The sequence below is a fragment of the Stegodyphus dumicola genome, chromosome 5 (assembly GCF_044657685.1).
Source record: "Stegodyphus dumicola isolate Sdum_Otavi_A_Nest chromosome 5, ASM4465768v1".
Lineage (NCBI taxonomy): Eukaryota > Metazoa > Arthropoda > Arachnida > Araneae > Eresidae > Stegodyphus > Stegodyphus dumicola.
In genome coordinates this window covers 191520419-191544956 of record NC_140772.1, presented here as the reverse complement: position 1 = coordinate 191544956, position 24538 = coordinate 191520419, and the positions used below count along the sequence as shown (strand labels likewise).

Here is a 24538-nt window from a genome sequence, read left to right as displayed (position 1 = left end):
ATATAAGAAAATACGGCTTGTATAATTTGTTTCTATTTTCGTACCATGTACATCGATGGAAACATTTTGGTAACTACTGACTGACAGTAAAAAGAAAATGATAGCTCCGTTTGTAGCTCCATTTTAGTTTTAACTGAAAGCACATCTGGTGCTAAGTCGTCTGCGAAATTAAGAAGAAAAATATCAGTCAAGAATTTTTTTCATTTCTTTCCTGGTATATCAATATTCAACGAGACCTAAAAATAACTTTCTTTTAAAAAATATTTCCCCCTATGACCTCTACCATAACCGTTTACTTTTCCCTCCGTAATGGACGTCATTCTCCCCTTCTTGACTGCATCTGAGCGGACACCTTATGGAAAAAAAAAAAAAAGGCGAAGAGAAAAAAATAATAATAATAAAGGGGAGGAAGACAGGAAATAAAAAAAGCGATACGTGGACGTAAAAACTCGGAATTATAAATAACGGAGAAAGAGAATAAAATGTAAAAGGAAAGTATTTACATTCGTTCATTAACATTTAATGCCAATTTAAAAAGAAAAAATCAGTATCGTTTAGAAATAGTTGACAATTGAATAGTTTCAAGTTTCTAGTGCATTGAAGAAATTTTCTTAATTATCATAAATTTAGTTCTTAATTTTGTCTTTAGTTCCCTTTACACTTGTTAAGCAAAAAAATCAGTAATAAATGTAACCCATACTGTGATAGGAAATGAAATGTTAAGACCTTATTTCAAGCAAAGCTTAACATCTTATAACTGACAGTTCATTTAACATATTCAGGTATAGTTATTTTATGTTTATAACGTCTTCGGTATAAGTTATTTTTTTATTTGATCTAGCACTAAAATAATCTTCACAGTTTCAAAATATTTATTCTTAAGATTTAAAAAAATGTACTGAAATTCTTTCGTTTGTATCATATTTAATGAAGAATTTTATCGCAAATAAGTTAAAAACGTGTCTGAATCTTATATTAATAACTAAAAAATGTGTCTGAAACTTATAAATCAATAAAAGTCGTTAATTAAGCCTATGTTTGGATTTTTGAATCTAAAGTGTAAAATGCAATGTTGCTCTCTTTAGTCGGTAGCATTTTCTTTATGCAATATTTCTTTTAATTATCATTGCAAATCTGAAAAGATATTTTAATGAATTTTATTATTCTGCTAAATATATCAAAAAAGAAAATATCAGCGATATTGATTGTGTAGATTTTCATAAGAAAAACTGAATCCAGTTGTTGGTAAAAGTTCAGACAAAAGTTATTTTTCTACGTATAGAATTTAGATTAATGAGTTAAACATAAGTCTTTTAAGAATTTAGATTAATGAATTAAACATAAGTCTTTTAAGTGTTTTGACTGAGATTATAGAATATCCAAGGCAGATTATTAGGCAAGTTATGGATTTTATTATGTATTTAACACAAATTACCTTCAAATATTTCTTCGGTTTCTAAATTAATAGAATTACGTGCTTCATATATAATTTAAATCTCATTGGAAGCAAAATCATACTTCATGAAAATGTAAAAGCTAAGTATATACGCTACAAGCTTAACTAAATTTATAGCATAAAATTAAGTAGCATGTTTAAACGGTTTTAGAATTTGTTAGAGAGCATAAAAAACAAGCATGGTGGTGAATTTGAACAAAAGGGTAAGATAGCAATATTAATGTGCAATTTCCCTCCCTAATTTCCATATTAAAATGCGAGTGAATTGCTTTACCCGGAATTAAACCGTAACTTTTTAAATTACATACACCATTGTTAGTCTTTAAATTAATGCCTAAAACCTTCAATGCTTCAATGCAAACATTTTGAATCGCAATTGAACAGCGGCTATTCTAATATCTTAGATATTGTACTTGAAGTACGCATCGTATTTTCATATAGTAAATAGACCAAAACATTTCACAAAATGTTAGCAAATGGTAAAAATGTTCTCATAATCAAAAACTATTTTTACGCTAAAAATACCACATAAAAATTCAGTTTTTACAAATATTAAAACTGCATATCTGAACTAAACAAATCCTCGGAAAAAAAATTAAAACAATAAACAAAAATTTTATTATTTACTGAAAATTATCATGTAAAGATATACATCTAATATTATTTTCAAATTTGTCATTCATTTAAAAGTAAAATTTTTTAAACCTTTCATTTGCATTGAACATATTTAAATAAACAAAACCAAATTGAATCGTTACCTTTGTGAGGCATGACGTCGTCTGCAGACCCCCCGCAGCCCTGGTACACCGCAGCCCCTGGAATCGTGAGAGACGAACTCTGACCCGGGACGCTCAAATCTCTGCAAATAGATAGGGATAAATATACTTATTCACAATGGTTGCACAAATAGAAATCATTTAGAAAGAAAAAAGATTATTAAAAAAATTCATTTGGTAAGGTATTTCTCCCGTCTTCTTAGCATGCCTCTCTGGTACAACGGTCAGCACACTCGGTGCGTATTCGAGAGGTCCGAGGTTTGATTCCCGGCGACGGCATTACTCATTTTTCCTTCTTTGAAATACCTAATGTCTCTACAATATATTCTTAACTTTCATATTCCTCTACTAGCAAATTAAATTTCATTTTTAGCAAAATATAATACAGCAAAATCTCAACAATTCGATTTGATGTGGATTAGTGATACCACGGATAATTAAATGTTTGAAATTTAAAAAAGGCATTGGGAAAAAATTAAGACCTAACAAAACAGTTTATACAAGTGCCATGTATTACTTTTAAGCCCCTTTTTATATTTTCGTGACTAAAATAAAGAATAAAATTAAGGTTTAAAATATAGGGGGAAAATGCAATCTAGAATTTTCAGAGATTGAAGTCTATGAGCCTAAAAAAGAGTTTATATTAAAAAGAACCTTTTTTTTTTTATTTAAAACATAAAAAGTTTAAAATGTAAAATGTGTCTGCAGTCTGATTTTTATATTCAAATTCAAGCTTAATACATTAAAACTTTATACTCAAAATTTCAATTTCGTGTTTAATATAACAAACGGGGACTCCGCTTAACAACCTCTAAAAACATATTTCGCGTATTTTTGCATCTTCTCTTTGTTCGCTTTTCAAAAATATAGAAAAGGTGCTATGGGAACAATTCTAGATAATCTTCTGCCTATATTGTGGGTTATATACTGCACTGATATTTCAGTGATTTAATAATTATATCGTAATCTAAATATTACAGAATTTAAAATTCCCGTTACTGGGCAAAAAGGAGCAAATTTTGGAAAATTTGCAAACATCATATAATTTTATCGAATTATTTTAAAAAGTGTCTTTACAAATTCGGCCCACCAGCGGCCGAGCGGTAAAGTCGCTGAACCCTGGTAGTTCGGTCTGAGGTTCGAATCCCGCGAACGGCTGCATGGGCGTTTTCGTGTTTTTCCCCATGTGTAACGTGTATACGAGCCAGTTTTCCTTAGAAAGCCCTCCACGAAGGCATCCCTCCCCTTAGGCAGATAGCCCTCGAGGCTTTGCCATAATCACACACACACTTTACAAATTCACTATATTAAGTCTATGTTAAAAAGTGGACTATTCGCGAATTCACATTTATAAAAAAAACTCTACACTTTTATTTATAGCTTATAAGCTTTTATTTACTTCATTTATGGTGTTTCCCTGTGGATGGAATTTTGCCCTTTATATTGATTAGCTATCGGCTTCTAATTTCGTATACACACTGTTTCTCGATGACAATGCAGTGTGATATTAACTAAGATTTTTTTTTTAATGTTTAAACGATTTTTCGTATATATCTTCGTATAACGAACAAACTAAACGTATCAAAAATTTTACTGTTTGCACCATTAAATACAGAGGAAAAACCTTTTCAGTGCAACTTGTATAAAAATTGTAACTCGATTTCTGCAGTTATGAAAACCACTCTTTGAAGTTTATGATTTTAAAATTTCAAGATCTAAATATGTAATATAAAGTTTTAAAATTTTTAGGTTACGTTAGGTTATTTAATTACGGCAAAGCCTCGAGGGCTATCTGCCTAAGGGAAGGGATGCCTTCGTGGGGGACTTTCTAAGGAAAACTGGCTCGTATGCACGTTACACATGGGGAAAAACACGAAAACACCCATGCAGCCAGCCCGTTCGCAGGATTCGAACCTCGAACCGAACTACCAGTGTTCAGCGACTTTACGGCTGGTGGACTTGAAATTTTTAGAGTTTGTGAAACAGAGTTTTCGGTCTCTATTAAACCAGAAGGATAATAAATATAAATTGAGTTATTTTCTAAATATTTTAAAAACCTGTTGCTATCTGAATCAGACGGAATTAAAAAAACGTTTTGAGTTTGCCACTTATCTTACTTAATGGCAATCTGGCATATTCGCTTCTTCATTTTAACTTTACGTAAAATAGTTGTAACATTGTTCTTACGTCCACTTTCGGAAACTCAATATTCAAAGATATTTCTTAATTCTTTGAATGAAGTCCGGTTATTTTTCTTACTTCATAGTTTTCTTATTTATTACTTGTAATACATTGATAGCATGTAATTGGAACTAAAAACCAAAAAATAAATTCAATTAAAAAAAACTTTTATACAGCAAGCTTTTATTCAAAATGTAGATGATTATAATGCACTAAAAGGAGATAAATAATTTTTCATATAATTTAATGGGAATAATATATTAATTCTATTCATCTACAACTGTATATCGCGAATATTAAAACTCGGAGGGGTCTAAATAACGAAATCTATTAATTTAATTGCATTGTCAAACGTATAAGCTATTATCTTTTTTAATTTTCTATTAATTAATATCAGTCTGAAATACATAAACCATTATCCTTTTTTAATTCTTCATGGGCACCCTATGTTCTTATTATTCACTGTATAAAACTGTAGATGAATTCTGTAAATAGAATTATTTTATCTATTATTCCATTTACCCTGTATAATAAATTATTTTTCTTACTTTAGTGAACCTACTTATTTTAACTAAAAACGCATTAAAAAATTTTCCCTTCTCATTTGTAAAGGACTCTAAATTACTTATTGAAGGAGAAGATTGACAGAATGAGAAAGATTAATTTACTGAAAAAGCTTGTCGGAGGTAATACTCTCTTATTTCATAGCTAAACTGTTTTTTAATTACGTTTAAATTTCATGAATGTCTTTTGTTTTACTTTCCTGGGAAGTAAATATTTACACTTTTATACTTTCCTCTTTGAAACATTGTTTTTCCAGTAAGAAAAAATTCTTAAGCAATACACTACTGCTGGGAAGTATCTCGAGCAATCTCATTAATTAAACAAAAATAATTCCATCTATTCATAATTACAAATTCAAACAACAGAGTAATACAAAATCAAATTAAATGTTACACGTTGGATTATTGCTTGTTGTATTTATACTAACAGTACTGTATTTATAGTAGTAGTATTGTATTTATACTGCAACATTGTATTATTGCTTAAATAAAGAAAATATGAATTAATTGTATGTTGATCTAACAAGGTATCCAATATCCTGTTGAAACTATGAGAAAGAAATATGGACATTTAGAAAAGGAGGAAAAAATCACTTTATGCTGATAACCACCTTGTTCGCAATTTCACCGTGAAAACGGTATAAATCCAGAAAACTCTTAACTGAAAAACTAAGTTCTTGAAGGTGAATATTATTTTGACTCATGTGGTTAGGTTAAAAACACTCAAACTGCTTTTACTTGAGAAAGGACGTCATAACCTACCGGCAGTTCTGTTTGCAGAAAATATGAATTATTTTTTGAAGAAAAATAAGATCATGTAATAATTTTTTAAACTGATATCAATGCAAATTTTAATTTTATTTTAAATTGATTAGATTATTTTAATTTAAAATGATTCACTAATTTTATAGTATGGCCTGCAATCGCTTCAGCATCAAAATACAGCTGGATGTATTCGAAACTTGCTCCATTTCTAGGCTTAAATGAACCACTTGGGAAAGTTCTTGTCGACTTCTTAAATTACTGCCTAAAGATTTATCTATCCTACAGCCCCTCGGGCTACATCGGGCGGAGGTTATCTTTATATGAATGGGAATTTTCAGAAGGTTATACTGCTGCCTTGAAAAAGGTTATGGGAAGAATGAATTCGCAATGAGAATGCTATAGCTGCAGTTTTTGGAAATTACGCATATAGCGCGGATTTACACTTATTTATTTATTTTCTCTTACATTGAACATTTCTGAGGTCTAATCTTACACATGTGAAGCATTGAAAAAAAGGGCACATGTTCAGTTATCCTGCGATTTGGAAACCTGAAGATTTGTCTGCCTTTTAAAAATGTTTCATAACAAAATTTCTTCAGGAAATACTAAAACGTTTCAAGGAAATCGCAATAAAAAAACCAAATACCGAAATCGGATGAATAACTTCGAAATTTTTCGTGATCCACAGATTTTTCTGAACATCTAACTCAAATTTAATGATACTGATATCTGGTTATATTGTGTTGCAAAATTTTAATGGCTTTTCTAGGATAATGAAGTACTTTTGATAATTTGATATGATCTGCTTACTTTCTTGTCCCACTCATATGTATCAAAATTTGACACTTAAAAGTTAAGAGCCAATATTTTCAGTCAAATAAAATTAACTAATAACACAAAAATTTCTTATTTGATGTTTGCCTTGGAAATTAAAGTAACATTTTTGTTTCTTTTCTACTAATATATTTAAATGAGTGGTGGCAAAAGGTTACAGAATTTGGATTTAGATTTCATTGCCATTTTATTTCCCTAAAACGCATTTAAAATTAATGGCATAAAGTATTATTAAGCAAGGTTTACATGGGACATTTAAATAAGCAGTGTTTTATATACACACACAAACCAACACGCGGATGAGTGCGTGTGTGCATTAAGATTCAATGCAATATTTTGCTGTTTTTAAAGATTTTAGAAATATGAGGTTAAAACAAATGTACGCATCAGTATCTAATAAACGAAAATTTAATTCTGTTAATAAATGTAGTACAAAACTGTGTATCTCGTAGTCCCTCCTCAAGTATTTCTCTTTTCACAGTTACTTTGAGCGTATAATTATTCAGTATTAATGTACTATTAGTTATCGCATAAATATCTTCCCCACGGTACGTAATGCCATTGGAGTATTTAAAATTATACCCCCGATTCTAAATTCTATAATTTATGTAATTTATGTAAAAATTAGCTTACACATAACCATTTAGTAAACTTTCTTTTTATGGCAATCATGTAAAATGTTAGTCGTTGCTTAAGATTATATTATATAATCGTTACATCCGATTGTTTTTGGATCTGAAGAGTGCATTTAAATTTGGGCTGCTCTTTTTAGATAGGCTTGTTTAAATAAATCAGGCCTGTAGAAAATGTTAAGAACTACTAATTTTCCTTTTTATTTTTGTTACGCATACATTTTTGTGTTTCTAATAATTGGAATAAAATGCCCCAGCTTTCATGCGATGAAGTACTTAGTTTCGGATTTTATGTCAACGAATTATAATTCGTTCGGTGTACAGCGATTTATCTGCATTGAAATGACTCCGAAATTTCAGTAATAGTAAAATCCCATTTTATTGTATTTCTATAATATACGATGCATAATATCTTCGATGTCATAAAGCGATAACTACGATACATAACTTCTAAACATGAAAAGCTTCGAAATGTAGCGAGTCCGGAATTCATTTTCGTAAAATAACCCAATACTAAAATCTTCTTCGTCAAGAAAGTGAAAAAAATGTACTTTTAATCAGCTTACATTTTTAATTCTTCTGACAATTATTTTTTAATCTACCAGCAGGTGGCGCTGTTCTTCAAGTTGATGCAGTTTATGATTTTGAAAGTAGCTCTTTCTTTCAGGTCAAATCATTCGAAATGTTGAGTTGTTAGCACTGTTCAACGGAAATATTTTATTTTATATTATAACCGATTTAAGCACTTAATGTATTATTTATAATTTTAAAAAAGAAGAGTAAAGTTACTACATTAACTTCATTACTTTAATAATAATAAAAGCATTTCTAATTTGAAATTCGAGAACATTCTGTGCAATAGAAATAAAACTTTGAAATGAAACATAAAACTAAAAGAATGCAATTATATAAATTGTTAATATTCTGACATTAATAAGTTAATTATGAACGGAAAACAATTAACACATATAATAATAATACATTTTAAACTCTCCTTTGAAAATATTTTATATTTAAACTAAAACATTAGTAAAAGTCTGAATACTTGTTCTATGCAACTGAAACTTTCCTATTTGAACTTTAATGTAAAATAAATATTACTTTTTGCATAATGTAACTTTCTAGCCTTCTTTTGATCAAAGTTGTCGTTTTTAATATACTTCCAAAAATGATTAAATTGTCTCCTGTTCTGGTTTAATTTTTTATTGTTGATTAATAAGAAATTAATTTTTGTTTATTGTTTCTTAATTTAATAAATAAGTATTTCATAAGCATCGAAAATATGTTTCTTTACAAAGTTTGTGCCTCTATCTGAAGAAGGCAATAAAAATAAAAGTGTAACTGACAGTCGAAGTTTACTCTAAATGCAGTAAATTATGGTACGTTTTTAAATAATAAAGCTACCCTTGGACATCATTTTCAATAACTTGATTTTTAAATTTCATACTTTTTTTTACCTCCAAAATCTAATATACATTAACAGCAGTATAGAAAATCTTATGTCTTTTACATTTCGAAATATCGCATTATTTCGTATTTCGTAAACATATTTAAATTTTATTATCTGTCTTTAAACTTGTGTTATTTAAATTAATATTGTTAAATAATCTCTGTTAAATCTAAATCACTTAATTTCCCTTTTACTATGTAGTATGAAATTTAAAATATATGTTTTTGTTAAAGTATTAATTATTTTATTTAATTTTTATTTAAGTGAGTATTGAATTTAAAAAAATAAATTGATCGGTACACTGTAAAACACATTTATCATGAATAATTTCGTATTAAATTTGTCTTCCTCACTCAAATTTTAAAAGTGTGATTATGACATTTTAACTGTTAAAACTTAGTTTTTTATACCTTGATTTTAATTATTTAATACTGATCAATACTATAACTGTAGGGAAGCGAGTGGTAAGTTCATAATTCTATTTATAACCAGCCCAAATAACTTTTAATTTTAACCTAATAAACACATTTATAATGCCAAACTCCTGCGGGTTAAAAATCTTATTATTAAATCTTACATAAGTTTTACGCATCCAAATTTTATATGTATATATATTTAAATTAAGAAATAAAACTACAAATATATAATATATATTGGAATATATATTATAATATATATTGGAAAATGGAGAGATAAGTTAACATAGTACTGTCTTTTTATTTCCAAAAATTCCTTTATTTAGAAGTAATTAAATAGTTTTATTATTTTGAAAGACAAATAGCTTAATAACTTACTTTCATTTGTTAAATTAATTATTAATAATTCTTAGTTAACTGCTAATGACAATATTAAAATAAATAAGACTCTAAATAAGATCGTAAGAACAACTGCGCAGGAAATTTTCATAAACGAACAACTTAAGAAGCAGGAATATCTTATTTAATTTTAACATGCGATTTTTGTTAGACTTTCTAAGCAAATTCATAGAATCACTTTCGCTTTTCATAAATTGCTAGGACATAGAAAAACACCAGTCGATTAAAAAAAAAAAAAAAAACAAAAAAAAAAAAAAAAAAATCAGACGAAAGTCAATAAAATAGTCAAGGATATGAGAATATTTTTTAAAATCTCATATAAAAAGATGTGACGATATTATAAAAGAATTTGCATTAAATTTCGTGCAAAAATTTAAAAAATAAAAGTATTAAGAGCAAGTTTTCTTCTAGAATGCTGTAAATATGAAAATGAAAATAAATTTCCCTCTGAAATAGATAAGTGTAATGAAAATACTCTTAGTTTTTATGTTACGTTTATTTCTGTCATCGTGATTTTTCCTTATATAAAGCCAGAGAAAAACTTCTTCATATTTAAAAATGATCTATAATTATATTAGAACAAACAACATGGGAAACTGATATGACCATAACATAAAAATCTAGCATTTTTGTAATGAATATATCGCGATAAATTTATTGTTACACTGGTATAACCAGTTGTAGTATTTCAGCAAACCTGGAAAAAATGTACGCAGTACTACTCTTGAGGGTAATGTAAAATTGCTACAAATTGGACTTCATATTGAATAAACAAACACTTTAAGATCTATTAAATGTGAGGAAAGACTGCATAAAGGTTACAGTCTTTACGACATTTTTATATATTTCTGATTATCATCCAAAAAGTGAAACTTTTCGTAACCTTGTAATTAAGTAAAACAAACCAGTTACGATGAAATTATATTTAATGGTTTCAATAGTGGTTTAACTTGAAAACATGATATTATATTTTAAAAAATACGCTATGTATCATTAAAAACAATACATTAAACTTTTCTATTGCTGTTGAAGTGTATTTGATTGTTACGAAAGCAGAATGCCCGCTAATAACTGTGAAAGAGTTTCTCGACTTACCGTTAATTTGCATCGGTAACTTCGACGATACTCAGCCGCAGCGTCGCGTAGGTTTACCGGCGTACCAGCTTCGTCGAGAATACCTCATGCGTACTTGTTTATGGTACAATGCTCACGCTGAAACTCGCACTAAAATTTTTATTAAACACCATTCAGTTCCTCGCACAATGCAATAAAATGTATGTCACGTTGTTTAAAATTATCAAAACGAAATAAATAAACGTTCCAAGCCTCCTTAAGCCTAAATGTCAAGCTACACATCGGTGGTAAGTTTGCAAGTGAAAAACACCCGACGGTACTATAAATAACTACTAAAATTCTCTTAATAAGAGCGAATAACGACTTCATGCCACTCTACACCCTATCTCGTGAAGCTGAAACATCGCAAGTGACTGGAAACATCGCCTTGCCATGGATCGGCCCTCAAAGGAGTGACGTCACAGGGTGGAGGGGCTGGCCCTCTGTCATGGGGGAACAGGGGGGTCGAAGCATTTTCTTTAGTACCTTTTTCTTTTTCTGCCCATTCCTATTTATGTACTACAACCTAACCCCTGACCTTCTGTACTACAGTCGCCAGTTTGGTCAGTATTGTAAATTTACGGCCTCGTCATTTACTGTTGTTATTAGACTTAGTGCTGTCGTTGGGCAATGTTTATGACAAACATGAATGTCCCAGCGAATTGTGAAGAGCTTCTGTATTGTTTACGTTGCTAGAACGTTGATCAGATGCGAGAGAAACTTTTTTCCTCTCTTTTGATGTATTTACGAGTCGTAAGTTTGGCTTACGAGAATGTAATGCAAAGAATTTTATTTCGTCCATAAACATCTGAGATGATGATCAATATTGATAAATTGGTCCATTTTTACAGAGCTACATAGCAAATAAACAGAGCTTTTCAGAAATAAAGGAAAGTAGAAGCATATTTTTTTCTCTCTCTCTGATATGTCATGTCGGTTACAAAATTATGATTTAAAATAAAATATCAAAATGAATTCTTAAACATTCTAGTTTGAAAAGTATTCGGATAATATTTAGCTCTAAAGTTCTAGTGGTGGGTATTTGATTGTTCAGCAACGGCCACTTCTGAGGCTAAAAGTTGTGAGGCAATTAAACAGGTGGTAACTGTTGCCTCCTAAGAAGGGACTCACAGTTACAACCATGCCTTCTTCGTAATTCGAACCCGGGTCCTTCGGCACCGCAGTAGGCTTCGCTAACCACTATACAGTCTAGACGGCTGTGTACCTCTTAAAGTAGTTCCCACCACTGATAATAAAATTTTAAAATACTAATAAAACCGAACGTTTTGAGATTTTAAATTACGTCCAAAGAGGCGTTTTTCTAACGTTTTGTCTGTTACCTTTATTTATTAAATATTTTCCTTGCACTTAAACCATAAAATTCAGTTCAACAGCAATGTCTCAAAATAATTTTAAAATGAGCATATCTTTAGAATTTCGGATATACAGTTCTGAGCGATGAAGATAAAAAGGTTTCTTTCCCCCCCCCCATAGAGTGTTGCCATTGCTCGCTTTTAAATCGTTGAGTTTGTTAATCAAAAATTCGTTAAAGTTTTACAAAATATGAAATCGATCATAAAACAATTTCCAAATTTCAAGTTTGGTCTTCCACATGCCCATATTCGTAGGAGAATTACGTCATTCAAAATCTGATGGCTCTATGTACCGTTGCTTTATCACAATGCGAGAAACATACATACGTTTATGCAGATTTTTCATTATTTATTATTTTCAAATATAATGCAGGACTCTAACATTTGATGGCAACAATTTGAAAAGTGATACGCCGTTTATAGTGATACGACGCATAATCGCAAAACGAAAACAATAGTCCTTCAGGGACAAAGCCCCTTTGGACTAATAATATTATTAATAAAAGAAATTTAGGTTTTGAACTCCATACTGAAATATTCTATCAAAATATATATTCTATTGTAATTGTTAATATTATCTCTACTCTTCTTATTACTATTTTTATAATTGACGTCATGTCGTTTCTGTTAGGATTTTTCATGTTCAGGTAATGAAATAATATCAGAATCTTTAAATAGTATTAAGTTTACTTCTTCTCAAGTATTTTTTTTTTCACATTTTCTGCTAAAATAATTTTATGTGTTATTTTAATTAATAGCATTGTAAATAACATTAAAAAATTTAATATTGCTTAAAACATTATTGATAAATCCAAGCTATAATAAAAATCAAAATGGCAAGTAGGAAATATAATAAATATCTACATTAATGCTTATATCAGATAACATTAAAGAATCTTTTCTGTTTTAAAACTATTTAAATGTATGTTTTATTTGTAAAAATAACTGACGAATATGAGGAAAAAAAATGTGCATATTTGTATATCAATTTTGTGAAATCCGTTACACGATACCTTGAAAATCGTTGAAAGAAAAAAAAAATTGGTTTTCATAAAATATAAAGGGCAAACATTTAATATTTGAGGATAAAATGAAAGCTGTTTTATCTTAAAAGATTAAATGTTTCTTACATTTTGCGCACATTTAGAAGATGAACTAAGATAGTTTTTTCATTCGAGTTTTCCTTTCTTTAATAAGTCAAGATTGTTACCATGACAACATCTAGTGCTTAAGAGAAATAGCTTTTCTAAAAAAAGCAGCATTTAAATATCTCCGTATACGCATCTCTCTTAGGAAATATTTCGGTTATTCTATGGTTCTAAGGTCCGATTAATACTTTAATTAGGTTTTCATTTCTGTTCTGTAAAATTCTTTAAAAATTATAATAACAAAAACATCCACCAATTGTCATTGTGCATTTAATTATTTATTGAGCTTTGCATTACTTCAGTAAATATAAATACTTTAGACTGTTAATTATTTCCCAAATTCTAAGTCCTTAAAATTAAAAAAAAAAAAAAAAAAAAAAAAAAAAAAAATTGAGATTTCTCATAAAGTAATAACGCTGTCCCCTTGTAACGTTTTGCAAATATTCTGTAAACAAACTAAATATTTCTTGCATTAAATATAATGTACGGTATTCAATGCTTCTTTTAATTAAAGCAGAAAATAATGGAATGTTATGTGGTGGCATAAAATAATGTTCTTTAACTCCCTTCTAACGAAGCATTTGCTTGAAGTAATAATAGAGCAAAATTTATTTTCTATAAAGAAAGCAATGACACCATTGTAAAAGATGCTTTTAAAACAGTTACAATATGTTAACTAAATTCGATTAATCCAATTATTATTTGAAGATAATCATATATATATATAAGCATTAAATATCTAAAGTTAACATCAAATTGGACAATTTGGCACAATGTAATGTTTTATTCTTTTGTCCAAGTGCCTCGAAAGCGTGTAGGGAAAATCCTGAATATAATTTGAGATTCGATGTTTTTGGTTTTGCACAAATTTTAATTTCTTAAATGAAAATTTAATTGAATCTTTTTTCGGTTTTTGATCTCAAATAAACCAGGAGAAAGAAGCATGTTTTCGAAACACATTAATCGACTTTTATGAAACTTTAATTCATTTTCCCCTGATTGGAGTTCAGTAAAAGGGGATTAATTTTTATATTTTATAATTTTGTATATTTCTCCTTTTTGCACTTTTATTTTTGGAGTTTGTTCTACTAATGAATTCTTATTTTAATTTTGATATGTTTAGATATTGTCTCAAGCTTCTTATACACGGTTGCAGTTTTTAATATTGTTGAAAAATTCCTTGCTTTGATTCCAATTTGATGTTAATTTTAGATGCCTTAAGTTTATTTTACTTCAATCCTGCAGCTATAGTGCAGGACAAGTTTAATTTTTTTTTTCTAATTTTAAGCCTATTCTTATGGAACAGGAGTTCCCGCCAAAACTACAATCTCAGCCCATTGGCCTATGCAGTTTTAATTGTTTCTCCCACCTACGTCACACGACGAGAAGAAAGGTTGGTAGGACACTTAGGGGATTTGCACTCTTTTCAAATTTTTTCGCGATGCTAAGGACGGCACCTCATAGGTCAGTTTTTTCGTTTCTTTAGTCTGTGTTTTTTTGGTCCTAATAAGACCCTACGACGTTTGTTTTCTTGAAAATTTAATTGCATTTTAATTTGACTACAGCACCATTCTCTTTATAAAAGTTCTATCTTCTTTAAGCTGTGCAGGACCAGCCCGTACGTTGTTGTAATTTTTTGACTAATAGCAGACCGCTATTTATTTTATTTTGATTTTAATATTGCATTGCTCGGCGTTGCAATTACATTCTTAACACCCTAATGTGTTTTTCAGCGGACGCGTCGGGAAAAAGGAACAGAGCAATGAAGCTCCAAAAAAGATTTATTCGGGACTTTTCATGTTTTATAAAAAATTTAAAAAAATTTTTTTCGCATCAAACAAGAGCTTCAATGGTCTGTTTCGGCGAAACGCGTAATGGTATTTGGCCTAGTTCGTACGATCAGTCATTTTATCCTTGAAAAGCCTGGCAGAAGGTACGAGTGGGTTAATTTACCATTTTCCGCTTTGTAATTATTGTATTTTTGTATTTTAGCAATTTATGTTTTCATTATAATTTTTGCATTTTATGTTTTGGTATATTTTTTCCGTCAATCTATTTTTTATGTGCATTAACTTTTCATATATATTTTTTTTCCGTCTATCTATTTTTTTCCGTCAATCTATTTTTTATATGTATTAACTTTTCACATATCACAACGGTCAGATATTTTTTTTTTTTTTTTTTTTTTTTTGTGCATTCGCATGTCTTCCAACATTATTTTTAACGTTTTTTTCGCGTGTTTACAGTTTTTCCAGATAAGTTTTTTATAAAATTCTTCTTAGTTCATATTTTAGTAATACAGGGTTGAACTATTTCGTGGAGCTACAGCTCCTGGTAACTTTTTAGCAAGATCGCTGCAATGTTTCTACCTACTATTATTTCGTATCTTTTTGCAGCATTATGCGCAAAAAATTTTTTGAGACCAAATAGGTCTTACGTCTCATTACTAGTTAGCTTTACAATTTCTATTTCAATTATATATATATATATACTTAAAGCATCGAAAGTTAAAATTAAATTAATTGGAATCAATGCAAGGCGATTCCTCAACAATGTTAATAATTGCAACCTTGTATAAGAGGTTTAACACAATATCTAAACAAATCAAAATTAAAATAAGAATTCATAGTAGAAACAAACTCGAAAAAAAGTGCGAAAGGGAAAATATACAAAATTATAAAAACATAAAAATTAATCTCCTTTTATTGAAACTCTAATTCAGAACTCATTAGAGGGAAATGAATTAAAGCTTCATAAAAAATCGATTAATATGTTTCGAATACATGTTTCGTTCTTCTGGCTCATTTGAGATCAAAAACCGAAAAAAGATTCAATTAAATTTTTATTTTTAAGAAATTAAAATTCATACAAAACTGAAAAATCTAATTTCAAATACACCAGAATTTTCCCTGGACGTTTTCTAAGCAGTTGGAAAAAAAGAATAAAAAATAACATTGTGCCACTTAAATAAACCATAAAACTACATTATGCAAATTGACCATTAAAAAAAATTGGTATGTTTTCGAAACCTATTAATCAACTTATATGAAGCTTTAATTCAATTTACCCTGATGAGTTCTGAATTAGAGATTAATTTTTAGATTTTTATAATTTTGTAAATTTTCCCTTTCGCACTTTTTACTATGAATTCTTATTTTAATTTTGATTTGTTTAGATATTGTGTTAAACTTCTTATACACGGTGGCAATTATTAATATTGTTGAGGAATTGCCTTGCTTTTGATGCCAATTTAATTTTAACTTTAGATGCTTTAAGTTTATTTTACTTCAATCCTGCAGCTATAGCGCAGACGAGTTAAAAGATTTTGTTTCCAATTTTAACCTATTATTACGTTTTTTTTTTTTTTTTTTTGTATATATTATATTTATATATATATAAGTATCCACGTTAAAAATAATTAAAATTATGTTACAATAAAATGTATAAAAATTTCTTTAATTATTCAATTTTAAAAAATGCACTAAAATAGCAAAAAACAAATTACTATCATAATGTTTAAAGTAATATGAAACTAAAAACACAATCGTGCACTGTTAACAATGGCTGAATTTAAATAAAAATTTTGAAATTTAGCTGATTATGACGTTTTATGCTACATATACTATAATTTGATCATCCTCTCAACTATGCTATAACTATTCCTGGTATTCTTAAATATTCTTTAATCATTTTCATATTCTCTATTATATTTTTATGCTATCACATAACATAATTTACAAATAATTGTTTACGAAATTCTATTACGTTCCACATCGAAGCCGCGTGAAACAGAGAAAGGATGCAAAGGGCCCTTTTATTAATTCAAATAAAATTTAACAGATGGCACCAACTCGTGGTTACAGAAGCCAGCACTTTTGACATAAATCAAAGATATAACGTCTTCATAGTATAACTAGTGAGCAAACTGGCTCTGACGGAAGTCGGCGTAAACAAGCCAAGAATAACTCAACGCAGCAGAATTCTAGTCGAGATAGTCAAAGTTAGCAACGTGGCCCTTCAAAGCAGGCAGAACAAGCTCTGATTTCATCCTCCAAAATTTTCTTTTAAATACTTCCTTCTTTCTACTTAATCGGGATATCACGCGAGCTGAAAATTTACATTCTGGCAGGGAAATGAAACGAAGCTTGATAAGAAAGTAACTTTAAATAACTGGTTAGAAAATTAAAATGAGACCTTATACCAAATGATTGGTTGACACAATTTATTTTCCCAAAAGAGAAAATTTACAGTTCTCGAACTTTGCACTAAAGTACTTGCTCAACTCTTCTCATTAAATGAGAGCCTAGTCAGTAGTTACCACTTCAGACTGCTAAGAACGTTAAAAACGACGCAGAGCTTAGCTCATCTAAATGAAGCTCACACGGAGACCTCTCCGTAACCCGAAGTTTATTCTGAACTTAAAAACAACTGAGAAATTATGCTTTCTCTGGTCTTGTATATAATCCCCCACCGGCCGCCGAGAAAGCTCTAGTACCTTCCATTTCTCGAAATTACTAGAAGGCATATAGGTTTAGTTTCTTAGACCTGGATAAGGTTACAGTTACATATGCAGTTATATAAGGGTTGAATACGGTTACAGTTACATACAGGTATCAATTATAGTACCAGTTAAAGTTATAAATGGACTCCACCAAAATTTCGACATACGATTGTCCAGTTTGGCGACTTTTGACAATTTCTCGCCAAATTTGCATCAGCTTGGCAATATCTCGTCAGTTTAGCGAGACAGCCATTTACCTCAAAATTAAATAGACTTGATCCTGTAACCTTACTTTTCTGACAGAGTTTCATTCTCTTCAGACTTTTCTTGTTACATTATACAAAATTCGAAACATTGCTCCTTCCCAAACACTGCAAATCCAGGGCAAAAAGCCACACTCATAACTAAGGAAAATCAATGCGGTGGTAAAACTATAATTTTAATAAATAATATAGAGAAAATCAAATACTAAATCAATCAATAAATTCATAAATTAAAAATTTATATACAAATACGGGCACAGTCTTACTATGCAATTTATATTATAAATTTATATTATATACACTATGGAAATTACCTACCGAGTCCAAAGTAAGGGGTCAGCCTGCTGTAACAAATCATTTAGGCTTTGAATTTGACGACCTACGGATCCAAATTATTTACAACGTCATTCAGCCGTCCCAACTAAATATAGTTAAGAATTTCTGTAATTTAGCAGAAAATCCATTTCATCGAATCGGATTCCATGATCACACCTTGCCATCTTCACCCGTTGAATCAATATCTTATAGCTCTCATGTCGTATCGGTTCTTCGTCTTCTCCGTCACCATGTTGACTCGCTATCGTGCACGATTATGTATCGCAATCAAACAGTGCCTGAAGATCTTGAATGTACCATTCAGAAGATGGAAACGGAAGGCGATCAAATAAGAGATCACAAAACAGACAAAGGTCCCGATCGAAGAACATTTCGGATGGGGAATAGCCAATAGTCTTGTGGACAGCACTATGATAGGCCTGTATGAACAGAAATAAATTCTGGCCCCAGTCCTGTTGGTTTCTGGAAACCATCAGTAAGAGATTATTAAAGATGTTTCGGTTCTCTATACAAGCCGTCTGACTTCAGATGTAAAAGTGTCGTTTGTGTTTTGTTTATGCCGAGTAGTTTATACTTTAACTACCGCTGAAACAAAATTCCTTCCTTGATAGGAATGTAACACATGAGGCACTCTAAACCTGGAAATACAATACTACATTATTAATTCTGCTACGTGACAGCTTCTTGATCAGCGATAGAATACGCTTCAGGCTACTTGTTAGAGTAATCAATGAAAAAAAGGATCCATTTGTTGCCATCAGCAATTCGCGGCAGGGTTCCCAGATGTCAAAGTGAGCGAGTGAGTGAGAGATTATGGAGAAAAAACCAAAGATGTTTATAGCGCGCCAAACACGAGATGGGATGATTACAATTGATGACATTAAAATTCAATAAATAAACAAGTAGACAAATGTACCAAATCCAGAGGATAAAGTCATATAAAAACAAATTAAAAGCACACATTAAAATTCAAGACACAGTCTTCAAAACAAATTACATTAGGTAATAAAAGCCAGTCTCTTTTAAATAATAAAATAAATTACAATTGACCTCTCTTCCGATTAAACGGTCGAGAGGTAGGCAAGTCACAGCTATTATAATATTTCTGGCGAAGCCTATTAAAACATGGACACTCAATTAAAATATGACGAACAGATAAACAAACATTACAATTAAAACAAACAGGCTCATTTTCAGCTTTAAGAAGATAATTATGTGTCACTCTAGTATGACCAATTCTGAGGCGAGTCAAAAGAACTTCCTCCTTACGTGGTGGTGGTGGTAGCAGATATATGACGCAAAGCTCTAGAGGCCATATGCGCCAAACGCAGGATTCGTTTTTCAACATAAAAACTATAGCTTTTAGATAAAGAAAAAAAAGTCTAAAGACAACATCACACTTTTAAAATCGAGGCAAGTAAGAAGATAGTGAAATGGTGGGATGAAAATGGTGATTATGATCAGATAATGAGATATGAAGTATAGATATAAAATCCTAAAACATGTGATTCCTTTAAAATTCTAACATAAAATCTCAGGACGAAATTCGAATTAAATAATAATCCCCAGATGTCAAAGGAAATGCGTTCAAAAGATACTCATACATTTTTCACGTTGCAGCTTTTCTCAGCTACGTTTCTTCGGTTCTCTCCGACCCTTACAGGCATTGCAAGATTGGCACCAATTTTGAAATTAAATATTAAATTTTGTAATTTTTGGTGAGAAATTTATGGAAAAATTTTAAAGTTCATCTTCGCGCTTTTTTTTTTTTTTTTTTTTTTTTTTTTTTCAGTTTGCGCCAAGAATAATTCAGTCGGCGGAATTCTTAATTTATAGTAACCTACTTACTTTTTTTTTTCATCGTTGCACGAAAGGAAAAAAGGTCCATCGTCCATTTTTTCAAATAATTTTAACAAAATGCGTAAGCCACATTTTCGTTATTTCGCTTATACGCACCAAAATGTACATTCACGTATATCTTAGGACATTTTGAATAAAAAAAAGCTCTAATTTTTTGCAAGCAGGCTTAGAAATACATCTACTTCAAGATGACGTTAAAAATTTTATAGGTTATAAATGTTTTTCGAAAAATTTATAAAAAAATATTTTAAAATATATCATAAAACTGGGAGAATTATATTTGGAATATACCTAAATTTTGAATTCTGGAAGAAAGAATCAAGTAAGCTTCATAAAAAAAAGAAAAATTAATAAGTATATATCCAATTCAATTAACATTGAGGAGCTAAGATTTTGAAAGCTAATTTTCTTAAAACTACTCGTGCGATTTTTACAAAAACTTCTCAGTTTTGCATAATTTGAATCGTAGAATACTTTTTAAAAACACTTTCAGCAATGGTGAAGGAAGTATTTCGTAGGTATAAAATTTGACATTTTACTTTGTGACTGTAGAGCAAAAATTTCAGTTATAGAAATATTCATCTTGTTTTGACAAATATATTATTATGAAATGCCTGGCCGCGGTAAGATAACTTTCCCGCAAAGCGAGCTTAAGATTGCCAAAAATGGCAAGGAAAGGCAGGGTTGCCAGATTTTGCACGAAGTTGGCCATTTGTCGACAAAATTGGCGATATGTCATAGACGGATGGAGAACATTCTAGAATGAATTCTTACCAGTTTGGCCCAGAATGTTCTCGAACGCAGGGCAAAAAACTATATAAACCCTGCCTTTACGAGTAGTAGCAGTGTATCATCAGTTTATCGTCAGTGCCATCGTCGAGTGTGTCGTGACTTTTATCGTGAAGAGTATCTTGAGTGTGTTGAGTTCTGACAGCAATTGACCGAGTCGGGAGCTGTATTTAGTGTTTTCCCGTGAAGCTGTCTTTACCGTTATAGTCTGAAGGCTGTGTTGCTGATTGTTTCAGCGTCTTTGTCGTTGTTTATAGATGACTGTAAACGTGTTTTTGTCACTGTCCTGAGTAACACTGGTGAATAAATTGTGTTTTCATTCTTCGTCAAGTGTTGTCATCAGTCACTCCAAATCCACGAACCCGTAGAACGCAACAATATTAAATGCAAAACGTCCCATATTTTAATGTGCAAAGTACGTAAAAATATATATAACTATTATTTCGAGCTTTCTTAAGCTCAATAAGAAACGCAGTTTCATTAGATATGATATATTATCCAGGTTTCACATGATATCCAGGTCTGATTGGAATCACATGATATCCAGCTTCTCTCCCGAAGCTGACCCTCAAGAATCTATTTGTTACAGTTCGTTACGTCAGTCTGCCAACAAAAGCTTGAATATCAGCTGCAGATACAGTGTTATGATCCACAGACATGCAGCAGGTACGGCGGTCTTCTGTACGGCGGCACGTGTGAGACCGAACCCGGCCTTCCTGAGACAGTACTTTCCCCTTGACTACTGCTGCAGCATACATGCTTAGTATATGCATCCCCACTAAGTTTTTTTTTTTTTTTTTTTTTTTTTTTTTCAATATCGTGAAAAGAAAATCCATCTTCTGGAAGTCCTAATACACTATCTCATTCAAACTCCACTTTGCTGCCTTCTTCTTTCCTTAGGCATTCTCGACTTAAATCTCGTTCACAAAATATTACTCCTTCACCACAGTAATGATCCTTGTCTCCGATGAGAGAGGGATGATATCGTGTCTCTCCATATATATGTACACCGATAATCAATGTCCAGGCTGAAACTCAACTTATCTGTAAAATATCAGGGGCTCCATTGAAGTCTGGTCCAAGACGCATATTGTCTGCCCCATGCTATACTCCCTTTCTTATGTACTGCAGTGAACGGCAAGAAAATAACGAGTCTTCTGGTATACAACCCTACCTTATGAAGGATTCGGTCAATTGTAGACCATGAAATTCGGGTTCCACTGGTAACATACAACTCACTTGAGAGCTGTAAACCTAAAGCAGTCTTGAGTTGCGCACTGAAAGTGCTAAATAACGATCCTCATTCGTTGTTGTGTGTCTTCTTCGACTTTCTCCAGGTCTTTTGGGTATGGATCCAGAGTCCTGAAACTGATTCCACAAATTGCAGTCGACACTGAGCGTTACATTGAACTTTGTAGTCACCCGCGCTTGTGATTGGCCTGCTCTCAATCTACCGACAATTCTCCATCTCATTCCATCATCCATACTTGACATCTTATAAAATTGATCCAACTCTTGCTAGAAACACGGTGTACGTCGTGAAAGAGTATAAGCACACAAATCGCGGAAAACCCCTAGCGCGCTTATATCCCCTCCGCAATCACAGCTCTATACATATGCATGCAATCACAGCTCTATACATATGCATGCAATCACAGCTCTGTGCACATACATGCAATCACAGCTCTGTAGACTTTCAATATTTACATAATTCTTTAGCGACATTATTAGTGTTTTTGGTTCAATAATTTCTTAAAAACAGATTTAATTTTTCAATTTTTACGAATTAATAAATTCTCTTAATTTTGTACACAAGTGTAATAAATAACTAAACCTGAATTAAACTTTATATTGAAAAATAATTTACTAAACAAGTTATTAATCGATTTTAATTTACTGAATAATAAATATCAATTTAATAAACTAAATATTTCTATCAAATATTTACTAACTACTTTTATTATTATTATTATTATTGACTCTAGCAAGCGGAGTTTACAGTGGACTCTTTCTTTGACCATAAGTGATTTCAAACTGACGAACCGCGAGCCATATGCGAGCCCGAAACGATTTCATGCGAATACATTTCAGTTACGTTGTAGAGCCGTTAGAATTTTTGAAGTAGGAAACAAGAAAACTGAGCAATGCCCTCGCTGGGACTCGAGCCTGGAGCTCTCAATTACGGGCCGAGTGTGCTACCGTTACACCACAAAGGCAAGCAAAAAAGGAGGGAGAGAATACCGGATTTTAGGTATTTGAAACTGAGTTTACATTATTTTCATTACCAATAAAAAACGAATATGAATAACGCACCAAAATTTGCAGCATGATCTAAATCTTATTCAAAGATTTGAAGATACAGAACTTATGAAATTTTACGATTCGTACTTTGGTCAAAAGATAAATTAGCTCAATGCATCTACACAACGTGATGAAGATAATTTCTAGGAATTTCTCTCGAAGGCTGCAAACTTTATCGGTATCAAAACGCTATCAAGTATCAAGCTGTAATAAGAAATAAAGAAGTTTATAATTATCTATATACAATTATTTATATTTTTATGTATACGCCGAAAAATATAATAGGAGAAAAGAGAATATGATTTATTCTCAAGTTTGTCCCACTTCGAAAATATTCTCTGAACACTTCGAAAATTTTCGTAATTTGTTTATTTTTAGTTTAAACTAAAGTAAGTTATTTAATGATTAATTAAACATGTTAAAATTATTTTAAGTAAATGTCATGCTGAAAATTTAGTATTTAGCTGTAAATATATTTGAATAACAAAGTTGTAAGCAAAAAAATGTCGCACAGTCGTCAAGCATTAAATTTCAAGTAAAAAAAAATATATATATATAAATTTGAGTTTTTGAGATATTGTGATTATTGTTTATGTATGTTTTGATAAATTTAGAATTTATTTAAGATTTAAAAAAAATTTTGTTAATAAAAATTTCATTTCATTAAAAAGAACAAGGCCCGTTAGCTGTTTTCGAATCGTGTATTCGACCCTCACGGAGTTTGAGTTTAAGACCACCTTGCCTTGTATTACACTATGATGGAATTTATCCACGCAAATGTTGCCATTGCTCAGTGAGGCTTGGCAGACAGACAGTTTTCCGAATGTTGCCATTCTAGGTAATTCCGCAGTTTATGGCACACGACGCGTTTCTTAGTAATTTAAATCTTTACTGCAGTTTTTAATACTATACCTTGTAGGGTTTATATTTATTTTAACTAACATTTATTTTAAGTTTAAACTATTTTTCCTGTCAAGCCTTACTTTCCCCTGGAACTGCCAGTGCCAGAGTATGTAAATTTTAGTAGAACGCGCAAGGATTCAAATTATCAGCGGAAATATTCTGATTTAAATAGAAAGGAAACGAGTTCGAGGTGTGATATTCTTACTTCACGAGCGCGGAGGTAGTTGGCCAGAAATTGAAGAACCCCGCGTTTCGGCCTGTGTGCTTGCCTGGAAGTAGTGTTAATCGTTCAAGTGATCTTCAAGTTTGCTGAATTAGCAGCGGTATTGTAAAACGCGGTGAGTTAGTTACTTTTAGAGAGCCTCGTAGTTAGAGTCTTGTCTTTAGTTTCTTTTCAGGTTATTATTTTTATTTGACCGCCGAGTTGGCGCAGTTTGTGAGCGTCAAGAGCACGCACTTGTAATTTATTACGTTGAATA

At 30.9% G+C, this 24538-nt stretch overlaps 1 protein-coding gene across 3 annotated transcripts in view; it reads right to left on the bottom strand.

The window, feature by feature from the left end:
* The window catches only part of LOC118189713 (paired box protein Pax-6-like), a 259790-nt gene that overhangs the window by 183270 nt on the left and 51982 nt on the right, over window positions 1-24538 (bottom strand). For all 3 annotated transcript variants that reach the window (XM_085817499.1, XM_085817500.1, XM_085817501.1), the window contains exon 2: window positions 2215-2315. In XM_085817499.1, the coding sequence (XP_085673625.1) occupies window positions 2215-2315 (101 nt within the window). The remainder of the gene's footprint in view (window positions 1-2214; window positions 2316-24538) is intronic.